We start from the raw sequence: 27,040 nt of genomic DNA on the forward strand, positions 1-27,040 counted from the left end.
TTGGGGAGAGCATTCCCTTCCATATGGTATTACCCTAGCGGAATGCAATGAGACCACCCTCTGGACTCCCAGTTGTCCCACCCTGTGTAGCATGGGTCCTGCTGAGGAGTAGCTGCCTGGGCTTGGGTGTAGAAGCCCAGGCAAACTCAGTGGCTTTCTGTGACTGAGCTGTGTAGCTTTGGAGTGGAGGCCATTCCACCCACTTTCTGGTGAACCTGACTGGAGGCACCTCCCCTGCAAGAGATCCACTAGCCCCACCCTCCTGACTCTGGTGGGCAGAGTCCAGGACAGATTGAGTTGCATGGCCTTGCAGTGAGGGCCACTCCCACCACCTTCCCCAAGCCTGACTGACAGCTCTTCCTCATGGGAGATCCACTAGACCCATCCTCCTGCTGTGATTGGATGTTTTCTGGGACAGTCTGAGTTGTGTAGCTTTAGTACAGAGACCATTTTTCTTTACATGCTCAACTGGTGCAAAGCCCTCCCTTCACAGGGCCAAATCTTGCTCTTTTTGGACCTGATAAACTCAACTGGCCTTACTCTGATGACTCCCTTGACCACGCCCCATCACAAATGTGTGTGAGCACCCAGTGGGTGGCAGGTAGACTTTCTATACACTGGGGCATTTGCTGAGTGGCCTCAGACCCAGCATTGGCACTGAGTTTGAACCTTTCTCAATCTGGCAAAAACCAGATTCCTGGGCCTGGAACTTGTAAAAACCAGCCATAGTGAACAGCTTGTTTCTACCTATGCACAGCCAGGTTCAGCAGAGGCAGCCACAACTGTAGATCACTTTGAAGCTTCAAACAGGTTGCCCAGGGATAGTCAAAGGCAGCATCTGACATTGGACTGTGCCAGAGTTCCTCCTTAGAGGCCCCAGAACCAACACTCCCACTGGCCAGCTTTAGGCAACATCAGAGCAAGATCTAGTAAGCTTCACAAGTTGCATATCCAAAGGAAGATCTTGGCAGGCACCAGACCCTGCAGAGGAGAAGTCAGCTCTGTGTAGTCAGCACCTGCACAAAGCTCATACACTGTGGTTGGGATTGATCCTCACAGTCAGCCAGTCTCAGGACTGACCCCATCTATGAACGGGCCAATAGCAGTCAAGACTCAATTATAAGAGAAGGGCCCACATAACCCTCACAGGAGTCATTCCTGCAACACCCAGGTCAGATGATCGAGGAAACTGCACATTGCAGTCCTGCAGGACATATACTGCATAAGTCCACTCTACCCAGACTGAGAGTTATAGCAAATCCACCTGATACACAGAAACAACAGTAAGAGGCAGCTAAAATGGGAAAACAACAGAACAAGCCCCAAATGAAAGAACAGGAGAAATCTTCAGAAAAAGAGCTAAATTAAGTGGAGACAAGCAATTGATGACATACAGAGTTCCAAAGAATGGTTATAAGGATGCTCAAGGAACTTAGAATTATAAGAGCAAAGGAATATAGAAACCATTAAAAAGATCTGGTCAGAAATGAAGAATACAATATCCAAAATGAAGAATACACTAGAAGGAATAAACATTAGGTTGGATGAAGTAGGGGATCAAATCAGCGATTTGGTAGACAAGGTAGCAGAAAACATCCAGAGTGGCAAAATGAAAAAAGTATTTTAAAAAGTGGGAATAGTTTAAGGCAGTGGTCGGCAAACTCATTAGTCAACAGAACCAAATATCAACAGTACAATTGAAATTTCTTTTGAGAGCCAAATTTTTTAAACTTAAACTATATAGGAAGGTACATTGTTATTAACTTAATTAAGGTACTCTTAAGCTGGCCTTTGCTAAAAACGTCCTCAGTCTGATTGAGGTACATTCGCTGAGGTCGACCCCTTCCAACTCTCCCATCCACACTCGTCTTGTGTACTTGTTTCAGATAGACGAGTGTGGATGGGAGAGTTGGAAGGGGTCGACCTCAGCGAACGTACTTCAAAACAATGTACCTCCCCTGCGCTGCATATCCCGTGGCCCGCCTGCGCCACGTCTCCCGTCGCCCGACCGATCAACACCCCCCACTTCTTCTAACGCCACTTCTTCAAAATAGACTCGTCCAGGCCGAAAACTGACTTCTGCGCATGGGCCACGAAGTTTCAATCGCACTGTACGTGTGCGCCCACATGTGGTATTTTGTGGAAGAGCCACACTCAAGAGGCCAAAGAGCCGCATGTGGCTCGCGAGCCGCGGTTTGCCGACCACTGGTTTAAGGTACCATTGGGACAGTATGAAGCCTACCAACAACCACTTCATAAGGGACCAGAAGGAGAATAGAGAGAGCAAGGGATTGAAAACCTTTTTGAAGAACTGACAGAAAAATTCCCTAACCTAGTAAAGGAAAAAGACACACAAGTTCAAGAAGTACAGAGTCCCAAACAAGATGAATGCAAAGAGGCCCACACCAAGACATATCATAATTAAAATGGCAGAGGTTAAAACCAAAGAGAGAATCTTAAAAGCAGCAACTGAAAAACAGTTACCTGTTGTAAACAGTTGCAACAGAGCTCCCATAAGACTGTCAGTTGATTTCTCAACAGAAATATTTCAGACTAGAAGGGATTGGCATGAAATATTCAAAGTGATGAAAAGCGGGAATCAAGTACAACCAAGACTGCTATACGGAGCAAGGCTATCATTTAAAACTGAAGGAGAAATAAAGAGCTTCCCAGGAAGAAAAAGCTGAAGGACTTAATTTCCACAAAACCTGCATTATAGGAAATGTTAAAGGGTCTTCTAGAACAGCGGATGCCAACTGGTGGTCCACAGACCATTGGTGGTCCATGAGGTCCGAAAGGTTGGCAACCACTATTCTAGAAGGAGGAGGAGGGGGAGGAGAAGAAGAAAAAATAATAGAGAAACAGAGGCATAAAGAATAAAAACAGTAAATACATACCTATCAATAATCACTTTAAGTATAAATTGTTTAAATGCTCCAATCAAAAGACATAGGGTAGATGAATGGATAGGAAAAAAGGACCCATATATATGATGCCTACAGAGAACCACCTCAGAATGAAAGATACACACAGACTAAAAGTAAAGGGATAGAAAAGGGTATTTCATGCAAATGGAAATGAAAAAAAGAAAAAAGCTGGGTAGCAATATTATATCTGACAAAATAGATTTTAAAACAAAGACTAGAATAAAAGGTAAAGAAGGATACTACATAATGATAAACGGAGCAGTCTAACAAGAAGATATAACTCCTGTAAAAATTTTGTACCCAACCTAGGAACATGTAAATACATTAAGCAAACCTTGACGGACATATAAAAGGAGAGATTGACAATAACATAGTTATGGTAGGTGTTTTTAACACCCAATTGACTACAGTGGCTAGAAGTTCCAGACAGAAACTTAAGGAAACAGTGGCCTTAAATGGCACACTAGATCAGATGGATTTAATTGATACCTTCAGAGCATTTCACCCCAAAGCCAAAGAATATACATTTTCAAGTGCACATGGAACATTTCCTAGGATAGACCACATGTTAGGACACAAAACAAGTCCCAATAAGTTTAAGGAGATTGAAATAATGTCAAGCATTTTCTCTTACCATAATAGCATGAAACTAGAAATAACAAGAAAGAAACTGGAAAACACATAAAGACATGGAGGCTAAATAATAAGTTACTAAACAATGAATGAGTTAACATTTAGGTTAAGGAAGAAGTCAAAATATACCTTGAAACAAATGAAAGAAAACACAACAACCCAAAATTTTGGGAGACAGAACAAGCAGGTTTAAATGGGAAATTGATAGCATTTCAGGCCTACTGAAGAAACAAGTAAAATCTCTAATAGTCTTACCTTACACTTAAAGGAACTAGACAAGGAACAATAGCAGAGCCCAGAGTGAGTAGAAGAAAGGAAATAATAAAGATTAGAGCAGAAATAAACAAAATAGAGTCTAAAAATAATAAAAAAGATCCATGAAACAAGATATTTTTCCTTGAAAAGATAAACAAGATTGACAAACCTTTAACCAGACTCATCAAGGAAAAAAGATAGAAGACCCAAATACTAGTAAATATAATCAGAAATGAAAAAGGAAAAGTAACAGCTGACAGCACAGAAATACAAAGGGTTGTAAGAAAATATTACAAACAACTATATGCCAACAAAATTGGACAGTGTGGATGAAATGAATAAATTCCTAGAAGCATACAATCTTCCAAAACTAAATCAGTCTGAATCAGAAAATCAGAATAGACAGATTGGAACTACAAAATTAAAGTAGTAATCAAAAACCTCCCAACAAACAAAACTCCTGGCTCAGATGGCTTCACAGGAGAATTTTACCAATCATTCAGATAAGAACTAACACCTATCCTTCTCAAACTATTGGAAAAATTTCAAGAGAAAGTCTCCCAAGCTCATTTTATGAGGTCGACGGTATCTTAATTTTAAAACCAGATACTCTACAAAGAAATAAACGTATAGGCCAATATCCCTGATGAACATAGATTCTAAAATCACCAACAAAATATTAGCAAACCAAATCCAGCTATACATTAAAAAGATCATGCACCGTGCTTGAGTGGTATTTATTTCAGAGATACAAAGTTGTTACAATATGCACCAATGAATAAATTTGATGACTACAGAAAAAAAGGGAAGATAAATCACATGATCATATCAATAGATGCAGGAAAAGCATTTGATAAAATCTAGCATTCGTTTATGATGAAAACTCTCAGCAAAGTAGGAATAGATGGAACATACCACAACATTATAAAGGCCATATAAGGCAGGCCCATAGCCAACGCCACAAGACAGGGATGTCCACTTTTACCACTCTTATTTGATAATGGTACTGAAAGTCCTATCCATGGCAGACAAGAAGAGGAAATTAAAAGGCATCTAAATTGGAAAGAAGTAAAACTCATTATTTTCAGATGACATAATACTGTATGTGGAGGACTCTAAATATTCCACCAAAAAACTACTAGAACTGATAAATGAATTCAGTAAAGTAGATGGTACAAAATATCCAGAAATGAGTTAAATTTTTATATACCAATATTGAACTATCAGAAATGGAAGCTAAGAAAACAATCCCATTTACAACTGCATCAAGAAAAATAAGATACCTAAGAATAAATTTAACCACATATAGATCTGTAGATCTGTACTTGGAAAATTATAAGACACTGTGCTGAAAAATCAAAGAAGGCACAAATAAACAAGCATATCCCATGCTCAGGGGTAGGAAGAATAAACATCATTAAAATGTCCATACTCTGCAAAGCAGTGTATAGCAATTCCTGTCAAGATACCAATGTTGCATTTCATAGAACCAGAACAAATATTCCAAAAATTAAATGGAACCACAAAAGACCCCAAATAGCCACAGCAATCTTCAGAAAGAAGAACAACTTTGGAGGCATCAAATTACCTTATATCAAACTATACTACAAGGCTATAGTAATCAAAACATCATGGTACTGGCATAACAACAGACATTTAGGTCAGTGGAATAGAATAGAGAGCTCAGAAATAAAAATTTACACCTTTTTGATCAGTGAATATTTTGCAAAGGAGATGAGGTAAAGATAGTCTAAAAATGGTTTTGGGAAAATTAGACAGATACTTGCAAAAAAAATGAAACTAGATCATCTTCTTACACCATACATGAGAATAAACTCAAAATGGATTAAAGACTTAAATGTAAGTCACAAAACTATAAAAATCCTAGAAGAAAACACAGCTACGACTTAAAAGCTACGACTGTTCTTGTAGGAATCTTTTTTTCTGATATATTTCCTCAGATAAGGGAAAGAAAAGAAAAAATAAAAGGTACTACATCACAGAAAAGCAAACCAACAAAAGGAAAAGAAAGCCCAGTGAATGGGAGAATATATTCATTAATGATATATCTAATAAGGGGTTAATAGCCAACATTTATAAAGAATTCGTGGAACTTACACCAAAAAACAATTAGGAATGGCAAAGGACCTGAATAGACACCTCTCCAAAGAGGGCATACAGATGGCCTATAGATATATAGAAAAAGTGCTCATCAGAGAAATGCAAATTAAGACCACAAGGAATAACCCCTCAGACCTGTCAGAATGGTCCATCATGGGTGGACTTGGAGAATATTGTGCTAAGTGAAATAACCCAGAGAAAAGCAACTACCGTATGATTGATTTCACTTGTATATGGAACCCAAAGAACAAAATAAACTAACAGGCAAAATAGAAATAGACTCATAGATACAGAGGACAGATTGACAGCTGTCAGCGGGGAGAGTTGGGGAAATGGGTGAAAACAGTGAAGGGATTAAGCAAAAACCCCAAAACTCGGAGACACAGTCATCAGCATTGTGATTACCAGAGGAAAAGGGGTGGGGAGAGGTTGAAGAGGGAAAATGGGGAATAAGTGGTGATGGAAGGAGACTTGACTTGGGGTGGTCAATACACAGTAGAATATATAGATAATGTATTATAGAACTGTACATCTGAAACCTTTGTAACTTTATTAACCAGTGTCACCCCAATAAACTCAATAAAAAATAAATGAAAATGTTACAGTGCTTCGGAGGACAGGATCACAGACAATTGACTTGACACACAGGTCAGAAAGGGCTTCCCTAGGGCCGTGGGGATGGACTGAAATATGAGGGAAGGGCCAGAGGAGTAGCAACTGCAAGAACTCGACGGGGGCCGGCGGGGGGGGGGCGGGGTTCACGTTTGAAGAAGTGACAGATGTAAAAAGGAGGAAAGTGAGTCATGGTGGGAGAACAGACTGGGGGCAGTAATGAAGGACAGTCTTTACATGGTCTTGTTGAATCGTAAGCATTTGACCTTTATTAAAACCACTGAAGAGGGGGGAAATGCGGGGAAAGTACCTAACATAATATTGACCATTTAAACTAATTTGAAGCGTCCAGCTCACTGGCGTTGTGTACATTAATGATGTTGTGCAACCATCCATCTCAAGAATTTTCTATCTTCCCAAATTCTGTCTGCAGTAAACACCACCTAATTTCGAGTATACAGCTGTGCTGAAATTTTAAAAAGATAATGGAAGTGGTGATAGTGTTAATATCAATATTGGCTTCATTTCTCAAGATTATGTGGCATAATATTGTGAGCTGAGAAGGAGCTGCTGAGAGTATTATCACTATTGTTATCAGGAAACAATATTAATTACTATTTATTAAATATTATCAAAGATTATTTAATATTTACTACTATAATTACATATGTAATATTACACATACTATATAATACCATATAATAAAGGTAAATACAGTATCATGTAATTGTATAATATTAAATAAAATATTAAATATTATTTATCACTATTATTAAATACTATTACTATTGAGAAATCAGGGGAGGTGGCTGCTTTCTCTTAGCCGTTTCTGAGACATTTTTCCTTGTGCATGAGGGTGTTGGTCAAGAGGATGCAAGCCTGTAGTCTGGCCGCATCTCTGTGGCCCTCAGAGTGAGAGTTGAAAATGGTAACCGCCTTCTCTTCCACCGTGACAGCCCTTACCGGAATGTGACGGAGTTTGATGGGCAGGATGCGTGTGGATCCAACAGCTGGACGGTGGTGGACATTGACCCGCCTCCGAGGTCCACTGACCCCAAGTTACAGAACCATCCTGGGTGGCTGATGCGGAGCCTCAAGCCCTGGACTCAGTATGCCATCTTCGTGAAGACCTTGGTCACCTTTTCTGATGAACGCCGCACATACGGGGCCAAGAGCGATATCATCTATATCCAGACAAATGCCACCAGTAAGTATATTGTGTGACGTAGGAATTTGTGGGGGAGTCAGGCGTCTTGCCTTGAATATGAGGACATTGTATGAAGTTCGTGTTCGTTGCATAAATGGATGGTGAATGCTCACATGATGTGCGTGGTCTGGGGTAGCGATGGGCTCTGATTACGTACCTCCTGTCCTGGGCGAGCGTGCTCGTGTCTCCAGTCCCTCTGATGTTAAATAGCACTGCGGCAAACACCCCCTCACACCCGGCCTGCGGCTCGCACCCTCCTCACAGCCAACCTGTGTCCTTTCACCTTTCCAGATCCTTCCGTCCCCTTGGATCCCATCTCGGTTTCTAACTCTTCATCCCAGATTATCTTGAAGTGGAAGCCTCCCTCCGACCCCAATGGCAACATCACACACTACCTGGTTTTCTGGGAGAGGCAGGCGGAAGACAGTGAGCTGTACGAGCTGGATTACTGCCTCAAAGGTGAGTGCGGCCGCGTGTGGGGGCGGCAGGTTCCCCAGGGAAATCCTCTCCTCTTCCTTTTCCCAGTGCGTGCACAAGAGCAGACGTGCACACACGCTCTGTTCCTCATACGGAAACACACATTTCCAAACATCACGACATGAGGACACACTCCGAAGTCTCCTGTGGGAACCAGGTATTTCCCATGTCTTGGCACCACTTCCCTCTGGAATCCCTCCCTTCCCACACCCTGTCCCAATGGGGAGCAGCTGTTACACAGGAGACTTCCCTGCTGGAGCACAGCAGTTGAGTGAGCTGCGAGGTTGACAAAGTCAGGGAAGGATTTTGGCCCTTAACTTTAGACCCTTATGTTTGAAAGACCCGAGACAGCAGGAGCAACCACCTACTTCCTCCTGTACTTGCTGTTAGACATTTATACTGATGATGATTTTTTTTTTTAGTTTTTAATCTTATCTATTTAATGGGCTTCCATCTATCTACAAAAAAATATTTGGAGCCTCAAACTAGTTTGTATAAATTAGTTTAAGGTTATTTTAAAAGTAAGTTTTAAAAGACCCTATCAAACTGGAGAAACAGGTCATGTTTTTCTTTAATTGGTTTTGTTTGTATTTATTTTTCTTTAGATTTTGGGGGAATAGTGATATCCTCGGTCTTTGACCTTGGGCTGCTGGTGAGGCGTGGCTGAGGCCAGGAGCTCTGGGTAGGCTCTTAGCTGGACCTCCGGCCTGCTATGGGCTGGGGCCAGTCACTGAGCTCGTCACCGGCTGCCTTATTTTCGGGAGAAGGGGCAGAAGGCCAGATGGTCTCTGGGAGCTGTCCCAGTGGTAGGGTCATGGGCTATCTGTATGCCTGTGACCTCATTCCCTGCCTGAGCCACGGGCTGCAAACGTTATTTAGCTCCTCGACTGCTTTATATAACTCGAGAGCAAGCAGCCCTGGCCTCAGCTGCGAGCTGTTGGCCCTGCATTCGAGCAGATGAACCCAGCAGCAGGGCAGTCAGAGCTCTCCTTTTTCTTTTTTTTTTTTTTTAAGAGCAACAACTTTATTTAATTCATTTTACTTTTATTCTGGAAGTCTAAATATATCATTACAATTGTGACTATTTAAATGGGGTTTGATTTCTAATGATCCCAAAGTTTATATAATTAAAAGGAACTTTCTAAGGACAGATAGTGTACGATTCCACTCGTAGGAGGTCCCTAGAGGAGTCAGATCCATAGAGACAGAGTAGGTGCAGGAGCCAGGGGCCAGGGGAGCCGGAGGGGAGGGGCTTCGTGTTTAATGGAAACAGGGTTTCAGTTGGGGAAGGTGAGAAAGTTCTGGAGATGGAGGGTGGTGGTGATTACATGATAATATGAATGTACTCATGCCGCTGAACTCTACTCTTAAAAATGATTAAGATAGTAAGTTTTACATTATGTGTATTTTACCATAATTTTAAAAACACAATGCAAGCACAAATGTATAAACTTACTAACACAATATAAATAAATATACTAACCATAACCAGTAGTAGCTTCCTATTAGTACCACTAGTGGTTTTTTTTAGCTTTTTGAGGTATAATTGACAATTAAATTGTATGATATTTTAAGTGTACATTGTGTTGATTTGATACACACACACACATACACACACACACACATTGTGAAAGGACTCCTCCCATCTGCTTAATTAACATCCATCACCTCACACATTGATCTTTTCTTCTTTTTGGTGAGAACATTTAGAACATATGTTAACTCTCTTAGGATATTTAAATTATACAACACAGTCTTATCAACTATGTGGCTTTTTATTGTGGTAAGATACACGTAACATAAAATTTACTCTCTTCACCATTTAAATGTCAGTCAGTAGCGTTAACTGCATTCACACTGTTGAGCAGCCGTCACCACCCTCGATCTCCAGAACTTCCTCACCTTCCCGAACTGACACTGTCTCCGTTAGACACGAACTCCTCGGTCCCCCCCAGCCCCTGGCTCCCACATTCTCCTCTTGGTCTCTATACATTGGGCTGTCCTAGGTGTGTCATTATGCTTTACAGTCACGGAAAACCATGGGACACCACGTGTCATGGGTGCGTGCTGGAAAGGGAACAGGTGTCAGCCTGCACCTGACCAAAAGTCCCTGCCCCTCCAGAGAATTGTCAGGAACCCACCCCACCTCCATCACTAAGGAAACCCAGTTTTTTCTGCCCATAGTGCCATGGCTGGCCCTCTAACAGTTACCCAGCCAGGTTATTCCATGCCTATTAATAAACATAAGAAGCATTTTTAAGAGTCCCCTGCAGGTTTTAAAGCTGTGTGAGTACTTGGGCTACTCACCATTCACAGGAAGGTACTAAGAGCTCATTGTCCATGAGATGCATTGAAGCGGAGAGGAAGGATGGAGCTTCCTTTGCTCAGCAGACACTAGCAGCATGGAAGGCTGGTGGCAGGAAAGGGGACTCAAAGGGACTGTCCTGAATTTTGCCCGTAAGGAATAGTGTGCATTCTCAAGGTTGTACCAGAGTGTGGCTGTGCGGGTGGACTCAGGGGTCAAGACAGAAAACAGCTTTGTATTATTAACACTGCTCCAATGAGAAGTTGTTTTGTTTTTTTCATTCCCTTTTCTAAGCTTATTTTAAAACTAGAGGCCCGGGGCATGAAATTCATGCAGGGGGCACGGGGTGGAGGGTCCCCTCAGCCCAACCTGCACCACCCTCTCCAATCCAGTGGCCCTCAGGGGATGTCCGACAATATCGGGCCTAAACCGGCAGTTGGACATCCCTCTCATAATTCTGGACCACTGGCTCCTAATCGCTCACCTGCCTGCCTGTCTGGTCACCCCTAACTGTCCCCCGCTGCTGGCCTGGTAGCCCCCAACTGACCCCCTCACCCCCCCCCCCGCCGGCCTAGTTGCCCCTCACTGCCCCCCGTCAGCCTAATCGCCCCCAACTGCCCCCCCTGCCAGCCTGGTTGCCCCCAACCACACCCCTCTGCTGGCCTGGTCACCTCTAACTGCCCCCTCCTGCCGGCCTGGTCTCCGCTAACTGTCCCCCCTGCTGGCCTAGTCGCCCCCAACCCTCCCCCGCCCCCGCAGGCCTGGTTGCCCCTCACGGTCCCCCCGCCAGCCTGGTCACCCCATGCAGCCTGCTGTTCAGTCGTTTGGTCGTCCCTCACTAAGCCCCCTGCCGGCCTGGTCATAGGCAGCCATCTTGTGAGGGCGTAATCTCCCCTCATGTCTGTAGTCCAGGGTTTCTCTACCTCAGCCATGTTGACTTTTGGGGCCGGTTAATTCTCTAGGGTGAGGCTGTCCTGTGCTTTCTAGGATGCCCCTTCCCCCTGCCCTCTAGATGCCAGGAGTCCCTCCCCCCCCCCCCCAGCCCTGACAACCAGAAATGGCTCCTGACCTTGCCCAGTGTCCAGTTGTGCAGCATCACCCCTGGGTGAGAGCCACTGCTCCAACCCACTCCTGGGTTCCTGAATGAGCTGCGGATCCTTTTATTTGTGCTGTACAGCTTGATGGCTTAGTGTAATCATCGGGCCTCTAAGCCGGACCCCTCAGAATTCCTGGTAGAATTCTGCTCTGCCCTCTGGTCTGTCTACTTAAGCAGTTGATTGATTGATTCATTCATTCATTCATTCATTCATTCATTCATTCAGTGGTGACTTGGCTCCCCTGTTCTTTTCTAATCCTGCCTCCCACCATTCCCTCGTACATCATTTCTCGCTACATGGTGTCCTTGGTGTCTTTTGGCATGCCAAGGAAACTCCTGCTTTGGGCTCAGGCAGAACTGCTTTACACCAAGATATGTGGATGGCTCATTCCTGGACCTCATTCAGGACTGCTCAGCAGTCACTGTCTCCGAGACCACCCCCAGACACCTCTCTTTTGACCCTGCCATCTGAGCCATGGCACGGTTATTATCAGTTTATTGTGCATTCTGAAGGCTCTGTGCACTAGCAGTTTCTGGGGGCAGGGACGAGCTGGTTATCGTACCGTTCGAGTCCCATGGGGATGTGGCATCAGACAGTGTCTGGAACAGCTGACATGCGTCTTCTCAGCTGGCACCGGCGGAGCCCCCGAGAAAGGTCTTACTCTTCACGGTAGGACTTGAATGGAAACCCCAGCCCTGAGCTCTGTGTGCCCAGCCGCTCAGAGCAGGTCCTCTTTGCTGTGTGTGTGTGTGTGTGTGTGTGTGTGTGTGTGTGTGTGGAGATTTGAGTCCGCCTGCTCTGCCTTTTGTAGGGCTGAAGCTGCCCTCCCGGACCTGGTCCCCACCATCTGAGTTGGAGGGCTCCCAGAAGCACAACCAGAGCGAGTACGACGAGGCTGCCGGCGAGTGCTGCTCCTGCCCGAAGACTGACTCTCAGATTCAGAAGGAACTGGAGGAGTCCTCGTTCAGGAAGACGTTTGAAAATTACCTGCACAATGTGGTCTTCGTCCCCAGGTCAGGGGCTTCACTGGCTCGGGGTTGGGGGTCGTGGCCTAGGGGATAAGATGAAGGGGGGACCCCGAGAGTGCGCAGTCCGCGCTGGGCCTGTTCCCCGGATGCAGGGAGAGAGCTTGTGATTTCAACAGGAACTTGCTAAGAGGAGCAAGTATTCATCAAAGCGGGGGGAAGTTTAAAAAGCCCACCCTCTGCCTCCCGACATCTCCAGAGCTCTTTATCCAGCCTCCCCTGCCCATCGAGTTCTGAGACAAACTTTGTAAGGTTATAGATGCCAATCCTGAGAAATGCCTGCCAGCCAGGCCTGGTTTATCACCAAGTCTCAAGCTCAGAGCATTCTCTTTTAAAATCCTCTGTCAGCTTCTTATCCTTCTGGGACTTTGCACAGCATCTTCAGACCCGGAGACTTCTATTTAAACGTGCTGTTTTCCGTTAGTACGCCGAGGGACTTGCTGGTGTACATTTGATCTACCGAGAGGGCTTGCAGTAAAAATGACTAGGCTTTTCTTCATCTTCACTTCTCTACAAGCAGACCTCCGTCAGTGCCTCAGTTTACTCATCTCTAGAATGGAGACAGCAAGCTCCCACCGGTGAGGGTCATGAGACGCCTGAGGCACACAGGGAGTCTCCATCTTGGCACTCTCGGCATTTGGAACCAGGTCATTCTTTGTGGTGGGGCCGTCCTGTGCGCTGTAGCATGGGGAGCAGCCTCCCTGCCTCTCCCCCGTGCGGCCTGTAGCGCCGTCTGCATCCTATTAGTTCATTAGTCTTCACAGTCACCCCCTGAAGCAGGTGCCCCTCCCGGACATGGGTCCAAAGCCTGTGTTTCTGAGCCGACGAGGACTTGCCCCAAGTTCCCCCAGCAGATGTACGAGGCACCTCCTGCCTTTTTACCCTTGACCTCGCCTCTTCACCCTAAAGACTTCAGCAGCCAGCTGCCCAGAACGTCTGATACCATTGGCCATTTCCAAAGTGGATCGAACCCCAAAAGGCTTACATTGGGATAAAACAAGCTTCTAAAACGTGTCTTCTTGAACCCCCACCATCACTCCTCATCCAGTAGGCTAGATGTTTCCTCAGACCCATCAGCACGAAACTCTTCATCCTTTTTGTTGTCTTGCATTTTCCTCCCATGACCCTGAGGCCAAAAGAGCACTAAATGGCACAGAAGCATTGAGGCAGCGACTGTGTTGCCCACTAAGCACGAAACGCTGCCGGACTCGGTGAAATGGCATCCAAGGGGAACCTCAGAAGGCCAGGGCCCGGGGGTTTTCTCCGATTTTTTTCTCCCTTGTGCTAAGTGGTGGGGGAAGATGTGGTGCAGCTGACGGGGAAGTGGCCCAGGGGCCGCACCTTGGGGCTGCTCGGGCAGAATGTGGCTTCCAGGGTGTTAGAAGCAGGAGGTCTGTCTGAAGAAGTTCTGTCTGTACTCAAAGTGGTTGGTTTTGTTTTCACAGAAGAATCTCTTCAGGCCCTGGTGCTGAGGACAGTAGGTACGACTCACCCGTGGGACGTCCAGGTGGCCCTGGCGGCCGCTCAGCGCAGGGCCCATGGAGGAGGCAGAGCAGAGAGCATGCTGTGCCGCCTCCACGGCCCAGGGCTTCTGTGGCTTGGTGCATGCGAAGGGCCTCTCTGCCAAGACTGGGCACTTCACCGGTTCACACCTCAAACGCCTTCACCCTGAAGTGGGATCTGGGCAAGAATGTGGGGGAAAATCTTTACTAACACACTTACTAAAACCTAGGATCAAGGGGCTTCTTTCTGGGCACCTCCTAGATGCCACTTGTTCCCCCCGCATCCACTCACCGAATGTGTATCCTCTGTGTATGTAGAGTGGAGCCTGGTGTCCATGTGCGGCTGGTAGTGGGGAGGACTGACCTGGAAACAGAACATTCTTTTATTATTTCTTTAATCCTCACCCAAAGATATTTTCCCACTGATTTTTAGAGAGTAGAAGGGAGGGGGAGAGACGCAGAGAGAAACATCGATGTGAGAGAGACACATCAATTGGTTGCCTCCCATGTGAGCCCCAACCAAGGCTGGGGATCCAGCCTGCAACCGGGGTATGTGCTCGGTTAATGGGAATCAAACCTGGGACCCTTCAGCCCACGGGCTGATGCTCTATCCACTGAGCAAACCAGATAGAGCTGGAAACAGAACATTTTTATTGGGGTGACAAGTGTGAGACAATAGGTGAGAGCCAGGTGTGCCATGTCACTGGATTCCACTGCAGACAGTAAGGCATGCTTCCCTTTGAATGAACTTCCTTTGTTCTTTTAGACACAGTGTTGTCCAGGAGGTGAGGATGGGCAGACAGAGCACGAGGGGAAGGCGAGCTGGTGGGACGAAGTAAGGGCTCTTGTGAGGAATAGGAGGCAAGACTGGAAAAGGCAGGGTGGGCCATGCCGTGGGGTTTTTAATTTAATTTTATTGAGATATAACTGACATTCAACATTGTATTAGTTCAGGTGTACAGCATGATGATTTGCTATTTACGTATATTACCAAATGGTAATCACAGTAAGTCTATTGAACATCTCACTTAGTCACACATTTCTTTAGTCACAAAAAGTTCAGTCACAAAAGTTATTATGATCAGAACTTTTAAGATCTACTCTCTCAGCTTCCAAATATGCAATACGGCATTATTAACTGTGGTCACCGTTTTGTGCCTTTACACCCCAGGCAGTATTTATTTTATAACTGGAAGTTTGTACCTTTTGACCCACTTCACCCACTTTGTTCACTCACCCTGGTGATTTTATTCTTTAAGCAGAGTGTTTGTTTGTTTGTTTGTTTATTTATGTTCAGGCATCTGTGTGGCCCCAATCTTCCCTCTAGTGGCAATTTGGAATATAATCTTATAGAAAAGAAAGGTCTAGAATTTTGAGGCTTTGGGCCAGACCAGGGTTTCTGGATCGCAGCTCTGCTGGCACTTGGGACCAGATTGTTCTCATTTGTAGGGACTGCCCTGGTCTCCATTCACTAATGCCAGTAGCGCAACCCGTCCCCCAAATAGTGATAACCAAAAATGCCTTCAGATGGGCCCAGTGTCCCCTGGTTCTGGGACTGGGCAGAATCACCCTGGTTGAGAACCAGGTCTAGTGTGAGCCTGTGGGATAATGAAATGCTGTGTATGTAGGAAGTGGAAGGATCATTGATGTTTGATCATGGAGGTCTTTCAAGACCAATTTGTGGTCTTTTTGGATATAATCCTTTGGGCATATACATATTTTGCCTCTTTGAGGAGATCATCTTATGTTCTCAGTTGTTGAGATATCAATTCCTCAATTATTCATGAGGCCTCAGCGTCTTGGCACTATTTTCAAGGCCCACTTATAGCTATACAGGAAGGTTTGAATCTTGCTAAGATGAATGTATCCTTGGTTTCTATCTGAGGAAACCATTGGTCTTTTCAGACAAAAAGACCACAATGAAAATGACAGTGAGTAAACCTAAAGTAGGGTTTGTTTCCTGACCACACATCTTGTGACCACAGTGCAGTAACAAAATCTAAAAGCTTGAGCAGAAAAGTCTACTTCCTGGTAATTAAAAACCAACTATTTAGCTCTGGTTGGTTTGGCTCAGTTGGTTGGAGCATTGTCCCATGCACAGAAAGGTCACAGACTCAATTCCTGGTCAGGGCACAGAACCGGTTACGGATCTGATCCCTCGGTCGGGCCTGTACTGGATCAGTGTTACTCTCTCACATCAATGTTTCTCTCTCTCCCTCTCCGTTCTTTTCTCTCTCTCTCTCTCTCTCTCTCTCAAAAAAAAAAAAAAAAAAAAAAAAAGGTTAGTTACTTAGATAACTATTGGGTCAAAGCAGAAATAGAACTTTCACTAAAGTCTATTTGAAAAATACGGAAATGTGAAACACATACCTTAGCTTGTAGGATATTGCAAAGCTGGGCTTTGATGCCAGTCAGCAGACATACATTGTTTCAGAGATTAAGTACAAAATAAAAATGCAAAAATATAAATGTATTAGGGAGGGAGGGGAAATCAATATGGCTAAACTTGTAAATAAAATCATAGGGAAAAACACAAAAATAATTAGAAGTAAAGAAGGTGCCATAAAACTAGGACCTAAGGAAGATTTTAATATGTTGCATTCCATTGACAATCCTGTGTTATGAAATTTGAAGCTTTCAGTGAGGTGGGAAATTTTAATTCATCTGAATTGATTCAAGAAGTAGAAAAATTAAATATTCTAATAACTCTGAAAAAGACTAAGAAAAGGTGTCAATTAAGTTTTTTAAAAAAAAAAACAAACACAACAAAAAACAGGCCTTGGGCCCAGAGAGTGTTACAGAGAAGATCTTTGAGACTTTGAAAGAGCAACAACTTCCTATAATATGGAAGCTTTTCCCAAGCATAGAAATCTATGGAAACCTACCCCACTTACTTTCTGAAACTAACATAATACCTCTTAGCAGAACCTGACAAAGATGCTACATTGAAAGAAAACCCCAGGACCAGCTAATATGGGACTTTAGGTCCAAATGTCCTAAATAAAACACTGTTGGCAATATTGTTTGTCTCAGAAGTGCAAGGATGATTTAAGATCCAGAGATATGAACAATGTAATCTAGTTCCAAGAGGCCCAGTAAGGAATATCATATAATTCATTAGATAATGTTAAAAATATTTTAATTTAGGCAGGGGAGGCAACAAGTTAAATATTACCTAGCTGTAACCAATAACCAAGCTAACATCATCCTTAAAACTGTTCCTGTTAGAATTAGGAGGCGTCCAATGTCATGATTACTAATTAACATTTCTCTGAGTATCTAGCTAGTGCAGATAGACACAAAACAGAAATTAGAATTTAAAAGAATGGATATTTGCAGATATTCTAGTGTAAGGCTGGACAAATGCTGGCCCAGGACCCAGCTACCTGTGTGTTGAAGAAGTTTTATTAGGAATGTAGCCACAACAATTCGTTTCCATTGTGTCCATGGCTGCTTTCAAGCCACAGTGGCTTGAAGGCCATGGAAAGTTGAGTAGTTGCGATAAAAGCCATATGTCCCACAAAGCCCAAAATATTCACTCTCTAGCACTTGCGATAAAAGTATGCTGACCTGTTTACTGGTGTGTTCCTTGAAAACCCAAGGAAATCAACTATGAAACTCTTAGCACGAGAGGATGGGAAGGTAGGGACAATATAAAGAAACTAAAGCCTGTGGCTATACTAGCAATAATTAGTATACAAAACAAGGAGAAAGATCTCTTTCATAATTGCCATAAAACCTAAGTAACCCCGTGTACAGTTACTGTAAAGAAAAAATTTAAAAACTGGCTGAGATACAAAATTTTACAGTTAAATGGGAAAGACTATTTTGGGTTATTTAAAAAAATTTTGCTGGCAAACAAGAAGAAGTCATGCAACACAATGTGTAAAGATTAATATCTTAAGTGAATGAACAACACAGGAGCGAGGATGTGGAAAAATAGGGTAAGGTGGACAGTTCCCTAGAGAAACACAAAAGAAGCAATAAAGGAAAGAAAAGGTCTCACTCAGCAGTACGAAGAGGTACAAATAAAGCAGTAGAGTGATGCTCCAAAGAAATACCTCAGCCCCGCCGACCTCACTCAGTGTTACCTGATGCAGCCAGTAACCACGCGGACATCGGGCCTCGGGCCGCGGTGAGACCACGGTCAGTCTAAGGTCCAGATAGAATTTAGCCCAACGTATGAAGCATAACCTAGTGATTCCTCCTCGAGGAATCTACTTTTAGGATCCAATCAGACAGTGAGACAATGGTCAAAGCAATATTTGTAATACCAAAAAAGAATTGGAAAAACACTCATCTTAAAAATATAGGAGGATGGTTAAGTAAATTATGGCTTATGCATAAATTGGAATATTTTAGTTTTCCAACTTTTCTGCAACGAGCATGTGCTACCGTTGTAATGAGGAAAAACCTCGTTTCACATTGAAAAAGAAAAAACGTAAATTCTGTTCTAGTTAGTATGTCCTTTTTGTTTGTTTTTGTTTTTTTTTAAATATACTTTTATTGATTTCAGAGAGGGAGGGAGAGATTGAAACATCGATGAGGAGAGAGAATCACTGATTGGCTGCCTCTGCACGCTCCCTACTGGGGATCAAGCCCACAACCCGGGCATGTGCCCTTGACCAGAATCAAACCTGGGACCCTTCAGTCCGCTTGATCCTTACAGGCTTTTGGCATCGTATTTTGAACACTCACCCTGGGTGGTCTGTTACTCTGCAAAATGAAAACCTGAAATCGAGCAGGTTGAGGGCAACATTGTGGTACGTCTACAGCGATGGCCCCGGCCCCTGCACCCTCTCATGGGCCTGCCCCCTCCTTCTGAGGCTTCGAAGGGCATCTTGCAAGCGGCTCTGTTGTAATTCCCGGCCATTCACCTGCTCCCTCACATCCCCTGCTCCGGGCCTTTGTTCTAAGCCCCTTACTCGCCAGCAGCATTTGTTTACAGATGGTGATTGCATGACCCTTTGTGTCCTGATGTCGCGACAGGTCGTCGTCGAGAAAACGCAGGGCCCTTGGTGACGAGGGGAACGTGACGATGGCTGTGCCCACAGCTCCGGGTTTCCCCAACACCTCAACCATCGTGCCCACAAGCTCGGAGGAGCCGCGGCCCTTCGAGAAAGTGGTGAACAAGGAGTCGCTGGTCATCTCGGGCCTGCGCCACTTCACTGGCTACCGCATCGAGCTGCAGGCTTGCAACCAGGACTTCCCCGAGGAGAGGTGCAGCGTGGCTGCCTACATCAGCGCCAGGACCATGCCCGAAGGTGGGCAGGCACACCCTGGGGCCAGGATACACACGCTGACCGAGCAGGGGCCCCACCTCCTAACTGATCTGCCCTTAGAACTTTTTATTTATTTTTAGCTTTTCCCAGCTGTATTGAGAAACGATTGGCATATAACATCGTGTAAGTTCCTGTAACACAGTTACAAGGTGGTGATTTGACCCCGTCCTATATGCACTGTGATTACACTGCACCTACCCCCTACCGTCAGCTAACACCTCCATCACGTCACATTATCCTCAGCTCTTCTTGGTGGGGAACATTGAAGTTCTCTCTTAGCAGCTTTCAAGCGCACAGTACAGTATGTTTAACTACAGTCACCGTGCTGTACATGAGCTCCTAGGAATTATTCATCTTACAACTGGACGTTTGTACCCTTTGACCAACATCTCCCCACTTCGCCTCGCCCAGCCCCCGGTAGCCACCAATCTACTCTGTTTCTAGGAGCTCTGCCTTTTCAGTCATACAGTACTTGTCTTTCCGTCTGACCTATTTCTTGGCCTACTGCCTGCAAGGTCCATCTGCGTTGCCTTTCTTATTTTCAGTTACACTAGTCATGCAGAGCCATTATATCATCATTAGAAAATACACACAAACCATAAGAAAAAAAATTAAGAAATATATATGGTATTGAGGCTTCTAGAATTAGTCTGGGTTCTCCAGAGTAACAGAACCAATGACAGACAGACAGGCATAGATATGTGGACAGCTCTTTGAGGTGAGTTTTACATGTTCATTCTGCAGCGAGGGAAATGGAACCTAGGAAGTTATGTGACCAGCTCAAAATCAATAGCTGGTAAGTGGTGGAGGTGGGATTCAATCCAGGGATCAGGTCCCTGCCTCTAACCACTACCCCTTACAGCCAAGGCAGATGACATTGTTGGCCCCGTGACCCATGAAATCTTCGAGAACAACATCGTTCATTTGATGTGGCAGGAGCCAAAGCACCCGAACGGTCTGATTGTGCTGTATGAAGTGAGCTATCGGCGATACGGAGATGAGGTAAGACCAGGGCCCTGGGCATGAACCTGCAAGGCTGTCAGTGCCTCCTTCCTGTTCTTAAATTCCGGCCCAAATGCTTCTCTCATTAGATGCTTTGCTACATACCTTTCCAGGGAGACAGTCAGAGATGCCTGTCCACAGACTGCGTTCAGCAGCTTCTCATGTTGCCTTTTAGCTCTGCCTACAAGTTGAACGATGGCTGCCTGCATTTGTGTCCCTCCTGACATGACAGGAGACTCGTCTCACTTTAGCGAGAGTTACCTGATTCTGGGAACAGATAACTGAAAACTTTAAGAAGTGACTGTTTGCTGGGTGCCTGTCTTTACTACCAGACGCTCTGCAGGGTGGTGGGTGAGCGCCAAGATGCACAAGACATGGGATCTAAGAACTGAAAAGCAGCCAAGCTACCCGAGGGCTCACTGTGTGCCCTGCGCATGCTGTGCTCTTTGCCTGCATCTCATTTATTGCATCTAAGATGCCACAGAGGCCCCGTTATTTTTAGGAGCCGCTAAGAAGCAGAAAGACACTGCCACCCCCAACTGTGGTCTCCAAGGTGCGTCCCGGTTTCAGAAATGTCAGATGTGAAGATGAAATGCCTCTTGGGTTCGATGAAAGGCAATAAATCCTCAGAATAACAAAATGAGCTTCATACGGAGGCTTCCAGAATTTCAGTTGTGTCCAAGGTCATCCTAGTAAGAACACAGTCAGGATTCAAACCCAAGCCTACCTGGTGTTCTAATCCAGGGGTGGGCAGCTTTTTTCTGTAAAGGGCCAGGTAGTCAATGTGTCTGGCTTTGTGGCCGGACAGTCTCTGTTGCAAATATTCAACTCTGCCATTGTAGCTTGAAAGCCACCATATACATGATATGTAAATGAGTGGGCGTAGTGTGTGCCAATAAAACTTTATTTAGAAAAACAAGCAGTGGGTCAGATTTAGCCTGTGGGCCTCGTTTGCCAGCACCTTACAGAGGTTATAACAAAACTGCCCAGTGTCTTGGAACGTTGGCGATCCTGTAACCAGGTGGGCACAGCATGGCTTCCCGAGTCAGAAAGGTGAGCTGGGCCTCCCTATGTGGCCCCAAATACTCAGCTCTGACCGTGATTTAAAACTGCAGTCAGCAAGCGATGGCCTGTGGTCCAAATCTGGCCCGAGGCCTGTTCTTGTGGCTGCAGTGAGTTGTAAAAAGAAACAAAGAAGAATGTATGTCTGCGAGCACAGTGGCCAGCCCAGCCTCAGCAGAGGAGGGGCCTCTCAGGGTTGCATAGAGGGAGGCGTGACTCATGGAGGGTCATTACTGTAAGATGCGTTACTATCTTATTCTGTGTATGTTAATCCCATGTGTCCTAAGGAAATAATTGGGAATTGGAGGCGAGTGTAAAACTTTATTCATGATGTTTTCGTCACCATCAAAAAGTGCAAGGCACGAGGTGGGTGCCTGTTGGAAATGACACATAAACCAGGGCATGTCCGTAAAGTGGGTGGATGCGCAGCCTTTGTAAGGGTGTTTGGGAAGACCTTTGTTCAGTATAATGTAGAGGCTGAGATTACAGGCTCTGGGTGTTAGATCCTCGTCTTCCACCAGCGTTAAGAACTCCCCCACTCCAGCCCCTCCCACCCCCACCCGCCACCATCAAACCAGCTTATGGCAGAAGGGAAGCTAATTCGTTCCCTAACCGAACAGTTTAAGGAGTTCAGACATGGCTGGATCCAGAATTCCTTTGTACCAGCTGCATTGTAAGTGTCCTTGCAGTGAGCTCCGCAGCTCTTAGCTGTCCTTCTTTGGTTCTGTGGTATCAAGTCTCATATCCGCTCAGCGCCAAGCCTACCAGAAGCGAGATCATTGGTGTCCCAGCATGCCCATCCAGGCTGAGCCACGTGACACCCAGGGACCAATCACGTGACCAGGGGAGTGCTGTGTGCTGATGGGGATGAGGATTATTTTTTAATCCTCACCTGAGGAGCTGTTTATTGATATTTATTTTTATTTTATTTTATTTTTTAGAGAGAGAGAAAGGAGGTGAGGGAGTGAGAGAAAGAGAGAGAGGTTACCTCCTGTATGCTCCCCAACTTGGAATGGAACCTGCAGCCTCAGTGCACATACAGGGAATTGGTGGACAGAACAGTGCTCCAACCAACTGTGCCCCCGGCTGGGCCAGGCCATGGGGGTTTTTAATAACAGCCTGTTAAGATACGTTCACCTACCATGAAACACACCCATTAACATGTGCAATGTAATAGTTTTCAGCACATTTACAGACTCGTACAACACTGACCACAGCCGATTTCAGGATATGTTCATAACCTCCCCCAGCCACCACCCCCAATCTTCTCCGCCTCCTCTCTCTCCAGTTCCTGGCAACCACTTGTCCACTCTCTGCCTCTGTGAATCTGACTGACCTGGACATGTCATATGTGGATCATATAATATGTAGCCTTTTGTCTCTGGCTTTTTCATTAGCATAATGTCTTCAAAGTTCATCTACATTGTAGCTTATATCAGTAATTCATTCCTTGTTATGACTAGACACTATTCCATTGTATAAAGAGGCCACATTTTGTTTATCCATTCATCTGTTGATGGACATTTGGGTTATTTCCACCTTTCGGCTCTTAGGAATCATGCTGCTATGAACACGCATGTACACGTTTTTGTGTGGCCATATGTTTCAGTTCTCTTGGGTGCATGCCTTGGAGTGGAATTCCTGGGTCACATGGTAACTCGACATTTAACGTTGAAGGAAATGCCAGGCTCTCCCAAAGCAGCTGCACCCTTTTCTGTGCCCACCAGCAGCGTGTGCGGGCTGTGATTTCTGTGCGTCCTTGCCAGCCTGTCCTGGTCTGTCTTATTAGAGCCGTGCCAGTCAGTGTGAGGCGCTGCCTCACTGTGGTCTTGATTTGCATTTCGGTGATGGCTCATTTGTGTCTAGTTCTGTGCCCTTCCCTAACCAATGGGACTCTTCGGGCCCTGGAGCCCGGGTGGGGTTGAGGGTGGGAGGCAGGAGACACTCAAGGGGAGGTACAGCTACCAGAGGAAGTTTGGGGTGTTGTTGGAAGCAGGAGGAGAATATGGATTCTATGCAGTGAGTGACGTGTGTTTACACTGCAGACCGTCCTGATTTTATTCCTGCTGCTATGACCAACTCTACCCCACCTGCCTGGAATTTTTTAGGCTTGAGACGAAGTCCTACGTCCTAGGAACCCCTCAGTCCCTGGTTGCCCTGTTGGCATTGGACCCACTCCTGTGTCCTCCAGCTGCCGTGGGCTGGCCTGCCTCTGCTGTTCCTGAAGCCCATGGGTCAGCAGTGGGATCCCCATCATGAATCCCCATCCTCCTTTGCTCTGGCCCCGATCCCAGACAGACCAGCCCTTTTCAACATGTAGGGGAACAGAGGGATGGGGCACGGCGGGGGGTGCGGGCTGGGGGGGTTAGGAGAGAGTGAGAGGTTACTGGAACTTCTTAAAAAGCCTATTCATAGCCACGACTGGTCCATGGCCTCCAACAGTCTATCTTAGTTTTTGTCTAGCATCGCTTTGATAAAAGTTAAAAATGTTTTGCACCACTATGGCTTTGCCAGCCTTACAAAACTCTCACCGGCTTCTTTTTTTTTTTTTTTATGGTGTCTGTGGGGAGACTATCAAGTTCTAGTTCCTTCCATCATGCTCCCTTCTCAGTCCCCACCCCTGAAGCATCTGGGCAAATGACTGAGGTTGGAGGTTGCATGTCCCCTTGTCCTGGATAGTTGCTGCCTTTGGCTTCTGTGTTTACTTGTTTGTCGCTTTCTACTTGGTGACTCATCCTTGTAAGAACCTTTGGACTAGAGCTCCCAGCCTCGCCTACGCCGGTTTGTTTGCCGGTTGCTGTTGTCACACGATGGGCACGGGGGCTCTCAGTTCTTGCTCTCCTAACTTTTCCTGGCCAGTTCTCTGCACGCGCTGTGAGCTCGGAGTTGTTTGGAAAGTTTTCAAAACTTGGCCCTGTGAGCCTCCTGCCTTTCCTAATAAGCTCTGGGTTAGTCTCTAGTTGGCTGTTTACCCCTGGGGTGTATATGCTTACCTTCTCTCTTTATCAGACATTTAGGTAGATCCCCGCCTTTCTAAATGAAGTAGAAGAAAGGTCAGGAAGGGAGGAGAATTTAAACTTGTTAAGACATCAAGCCATGTTTCCGTTTGGTTCTGGTGAGGCAGAGGCCAGGAGGCACAGTGGGGAGCTTGAAATGTGATTTAGGGGACAGGGGTTCCTTCTTTCCTGCCCTCTGGGACGTCTGGAGGTCCCGTGAAAACATCCCACAGCGGGCATGGCACGAAGACAATTGACGGATCCTCCGCTACGACTTCCATGGAGTGGGACACGGAGGTGGTGAAGGGGTCCTCGCCGCTGGGCTCCGAGGGGCTGGGGACAGAGGAGCCGCCATCCGGCCGCGTGTGCGTGGTGCCCAGTGCACGTGGTGCCACGCTGTGCTCTATGCTCGCCAGCTCGGTGCCCCTCGCCCGGTCCCTCGGGCGTCGTCTTCTCCAGGGTTACCAATAATGTTGTTTTGGAAGCTTCCTTCCTTGTTGGCGTTGAAGGTTTACTCAAGGGCAGCACTTAAACCTTTTATTCTGTAGTTCCTGGGGGATTTCCAGTGGTTTCCATCTGTTTTCTACTCATGCTGCCCTGGCTGCTTTGAAAGGTCACTTCTGCCTTTCCAGTGACAAAATGGAATGCGAAAAGAGAAGATAATATTAACACACACTCACTTAAGTTCCCTGATGAAGATGCGGAAGGAAGTGACTCCTGACCAATCCAACGCAGAAAGCTGATCCAGAGCCAGAGCTTGAGTATCAGGGTCAGGCCTCACTGCCATCTTCAAAGACAGGTGCTGTTCGACCATTTCTTAAGAAAGATCAACTTCAAGAATGGACAGGAAATGTGGTTTATTATGTTTATATCTAGGCTGATTTTCTGAATGATTTGTGAAGCTGTTTATAGCAGATGAGAAATTAAGGAGCTCTCTGGCCCAGATTCATAGCTATTTGACTTCAGAAATTATTTTAGCTTTCTTATCAGTTTCATAGTCACTTCTGAAAACACTTTAACTGCATATTTAGGGATTAAGGGGCAGTGTACCATGAATGATCTTATCTTAAGAAATATCCTATATAATAAAAGACTAATATGCAAATCGACCGAATGGAGGAACGATCGGTGGGACGACCAGTCACTATGACATGCACTGACCACCAAGGGGCAGACGCTAAACGCAGGAGCACCACTCAGCCAGAAGCCGGGCTCACGACTGGCGAGTGCAGCAGCGGTGGCAGAAGCCTCTCCTGCCTCTGCGGCAGCGCTAAGGAGCAGCGAGCAGGCGGGCGGTAGGGAATGAGGGGTCCTGGACTGCGAGAGGGTGCACGCTGGGCTGAGGGGAACTCCCCCCCCTCCTCCCCCCCCCCTCCAGTGCACGAATTTTGTGCCCTGCGCCTCTAGTGTGGTAATAAATTTGTACTTAATGTTGACTACTGTGATTCCTACATGGAGCAGTTATATGAATAGTTGTAACCAAGAATTAACATTTCAGTTAAGCAATAAAGGTTTTATATTCTGCATTTTCTCAAAAAACAAAACAAACAAACAAAATAAAAACTATCCCAGAGTGGGAGCAAGAAGTTTTGGAGCCAAAAAGTTTAGGGTTGAAAGGCCAGCCCTGCCACTCACCAGCTATAAGATCTTTGACTAATCATTTCACATCCTCAGTCACGGTGGGCAAACTATTTTTATATGCCTGGTTTTGTACAACTTGTGGGCTAGGAAATGCTTCCACATCTTAAATGGTTGCAATAAAATGGACACAATAGTATTGTGTGGTGCCTCCACTGTGTTTGATTACAGATGCTGCAGGGTTGGGATTTGTCTCTGGCTGCTTGTGACGGCAGGGTTGAGTTGGTGGCAGTGACCATCTTCCCCGTTGAAGCTGAAAATATTTACTCTCTGGCCCTTTACAGCAAAAGTTCCGACTTTCCCCTAAGCCTCACTTTCCTCGTCTCTAAGGAGAGCTAAGCCATGGGGTTGTTGTAAGAATTAAATGAAATAATCTAGGTCAAATGTTTGGCTGTGGTTTAGGAAGAGTGGCTGTTATCAACCACAATAACCTGTGTTTCAGTAGAGCTAAGGTTCTAAAATTCCAGAAGTCTCGAAGTTCCTTGCATGTTGCACTGATGGGGCCTTAACTCCTTGTGTGTCATTCCTGAGCAGATCTTGTCCATGGCATTCCCACCCAGGCTGGGCGCTCCCGCGCGCACGGAGCTCAGCCCCGACATTGTGTCTCCTCCTGCCTTCCAGGAGCTGCACCTGTGTGTGTCCCGCAGGCACTTCGCCCTGGAGCGGGGCTGCCGGCTGCGCGGGCTGTCGCCCGGGAATTACAGCGTGAGAGTGCGGGCCACCTCCCTGGCGGGCAATGGTTCCTGGACAGAACCCACCTATTTCTATGTGACGAACTACTGTGAGTCTGCATGGTGACTTAGAATAGTTGGGGCTGTGCTTGCTGCTGGGAACAGCAGCACATTTCTGGGAATGGTCGGGAGGTGCTAGACCCGGGGGAGCGGGACCTGGGTGGGCAG

General features: G+C 45.7%; 1 protein-coding gene and 1 pseudogene across 2 annotated transcripts in view; both read left to right on the forward strand.

The window, feature by feature from the left end:
• The window catches only part of INSR (insulin receptor), a 152,535-nt gene that overhangs the window by 102,076 nt on the left and 23,419 nt on the right, over positions 1 to 27,040 (forward strand). The window contains exons 8-14 of the mRNA XM_081091947.1: positions 7,505 to 7,755; positions 8,047 to 8,214; positions 12,446 to 12,647; positions 14,105 to 14,140; positions 19,151 to 19,425; positions 20,306 to 20,445; positions 26,763 to 26,922. Of these exons, the coding sequence (XP_080948073.1) occupies positions 7,505 to 7,755; positions 8,047 to 8,214; positions 12,446 to 12,647; positions 14,105 to 14,140; positions 19,151 to 19,425; positions 20,306 to 20,445; positions 26,763 to 26,922 (1,232 nt within the window). The remainder of the gene's footprint in view (positions 1 to 7,504; positions 7,756 to 8,046; positions 8,215 to 12,445; positions 12,648 to 14,104; positions 14,141 to 19,150; positions 19,426 to 20,305; positions 20,446 to 26,762; positions 26,923 to 27,040) is intronic.
• Positions 21,571 to 25,246, forward strand: LOC308519215 (protein Mis18-beta-like; annotated as a pseudogene). Its single transcript has 2 exons — positions 21,571 to 21,617; positions 24,737 to 25,246. The product of its transcript is annotated as a protein Mis18-beta-like (transcript).

This window comes from Myotis nattereri, assembly GCF_964212035.1.
Source record: "Myotis nattereri genome assembly, chromosome: 5".
In the NCBI taxonomy this organism is placed as follows: Eukaryota; Metazoa; Chordata; class Mammalia; order Chiroptera; family Vespertilionidae; genus Myotis; species Myotis nattereri.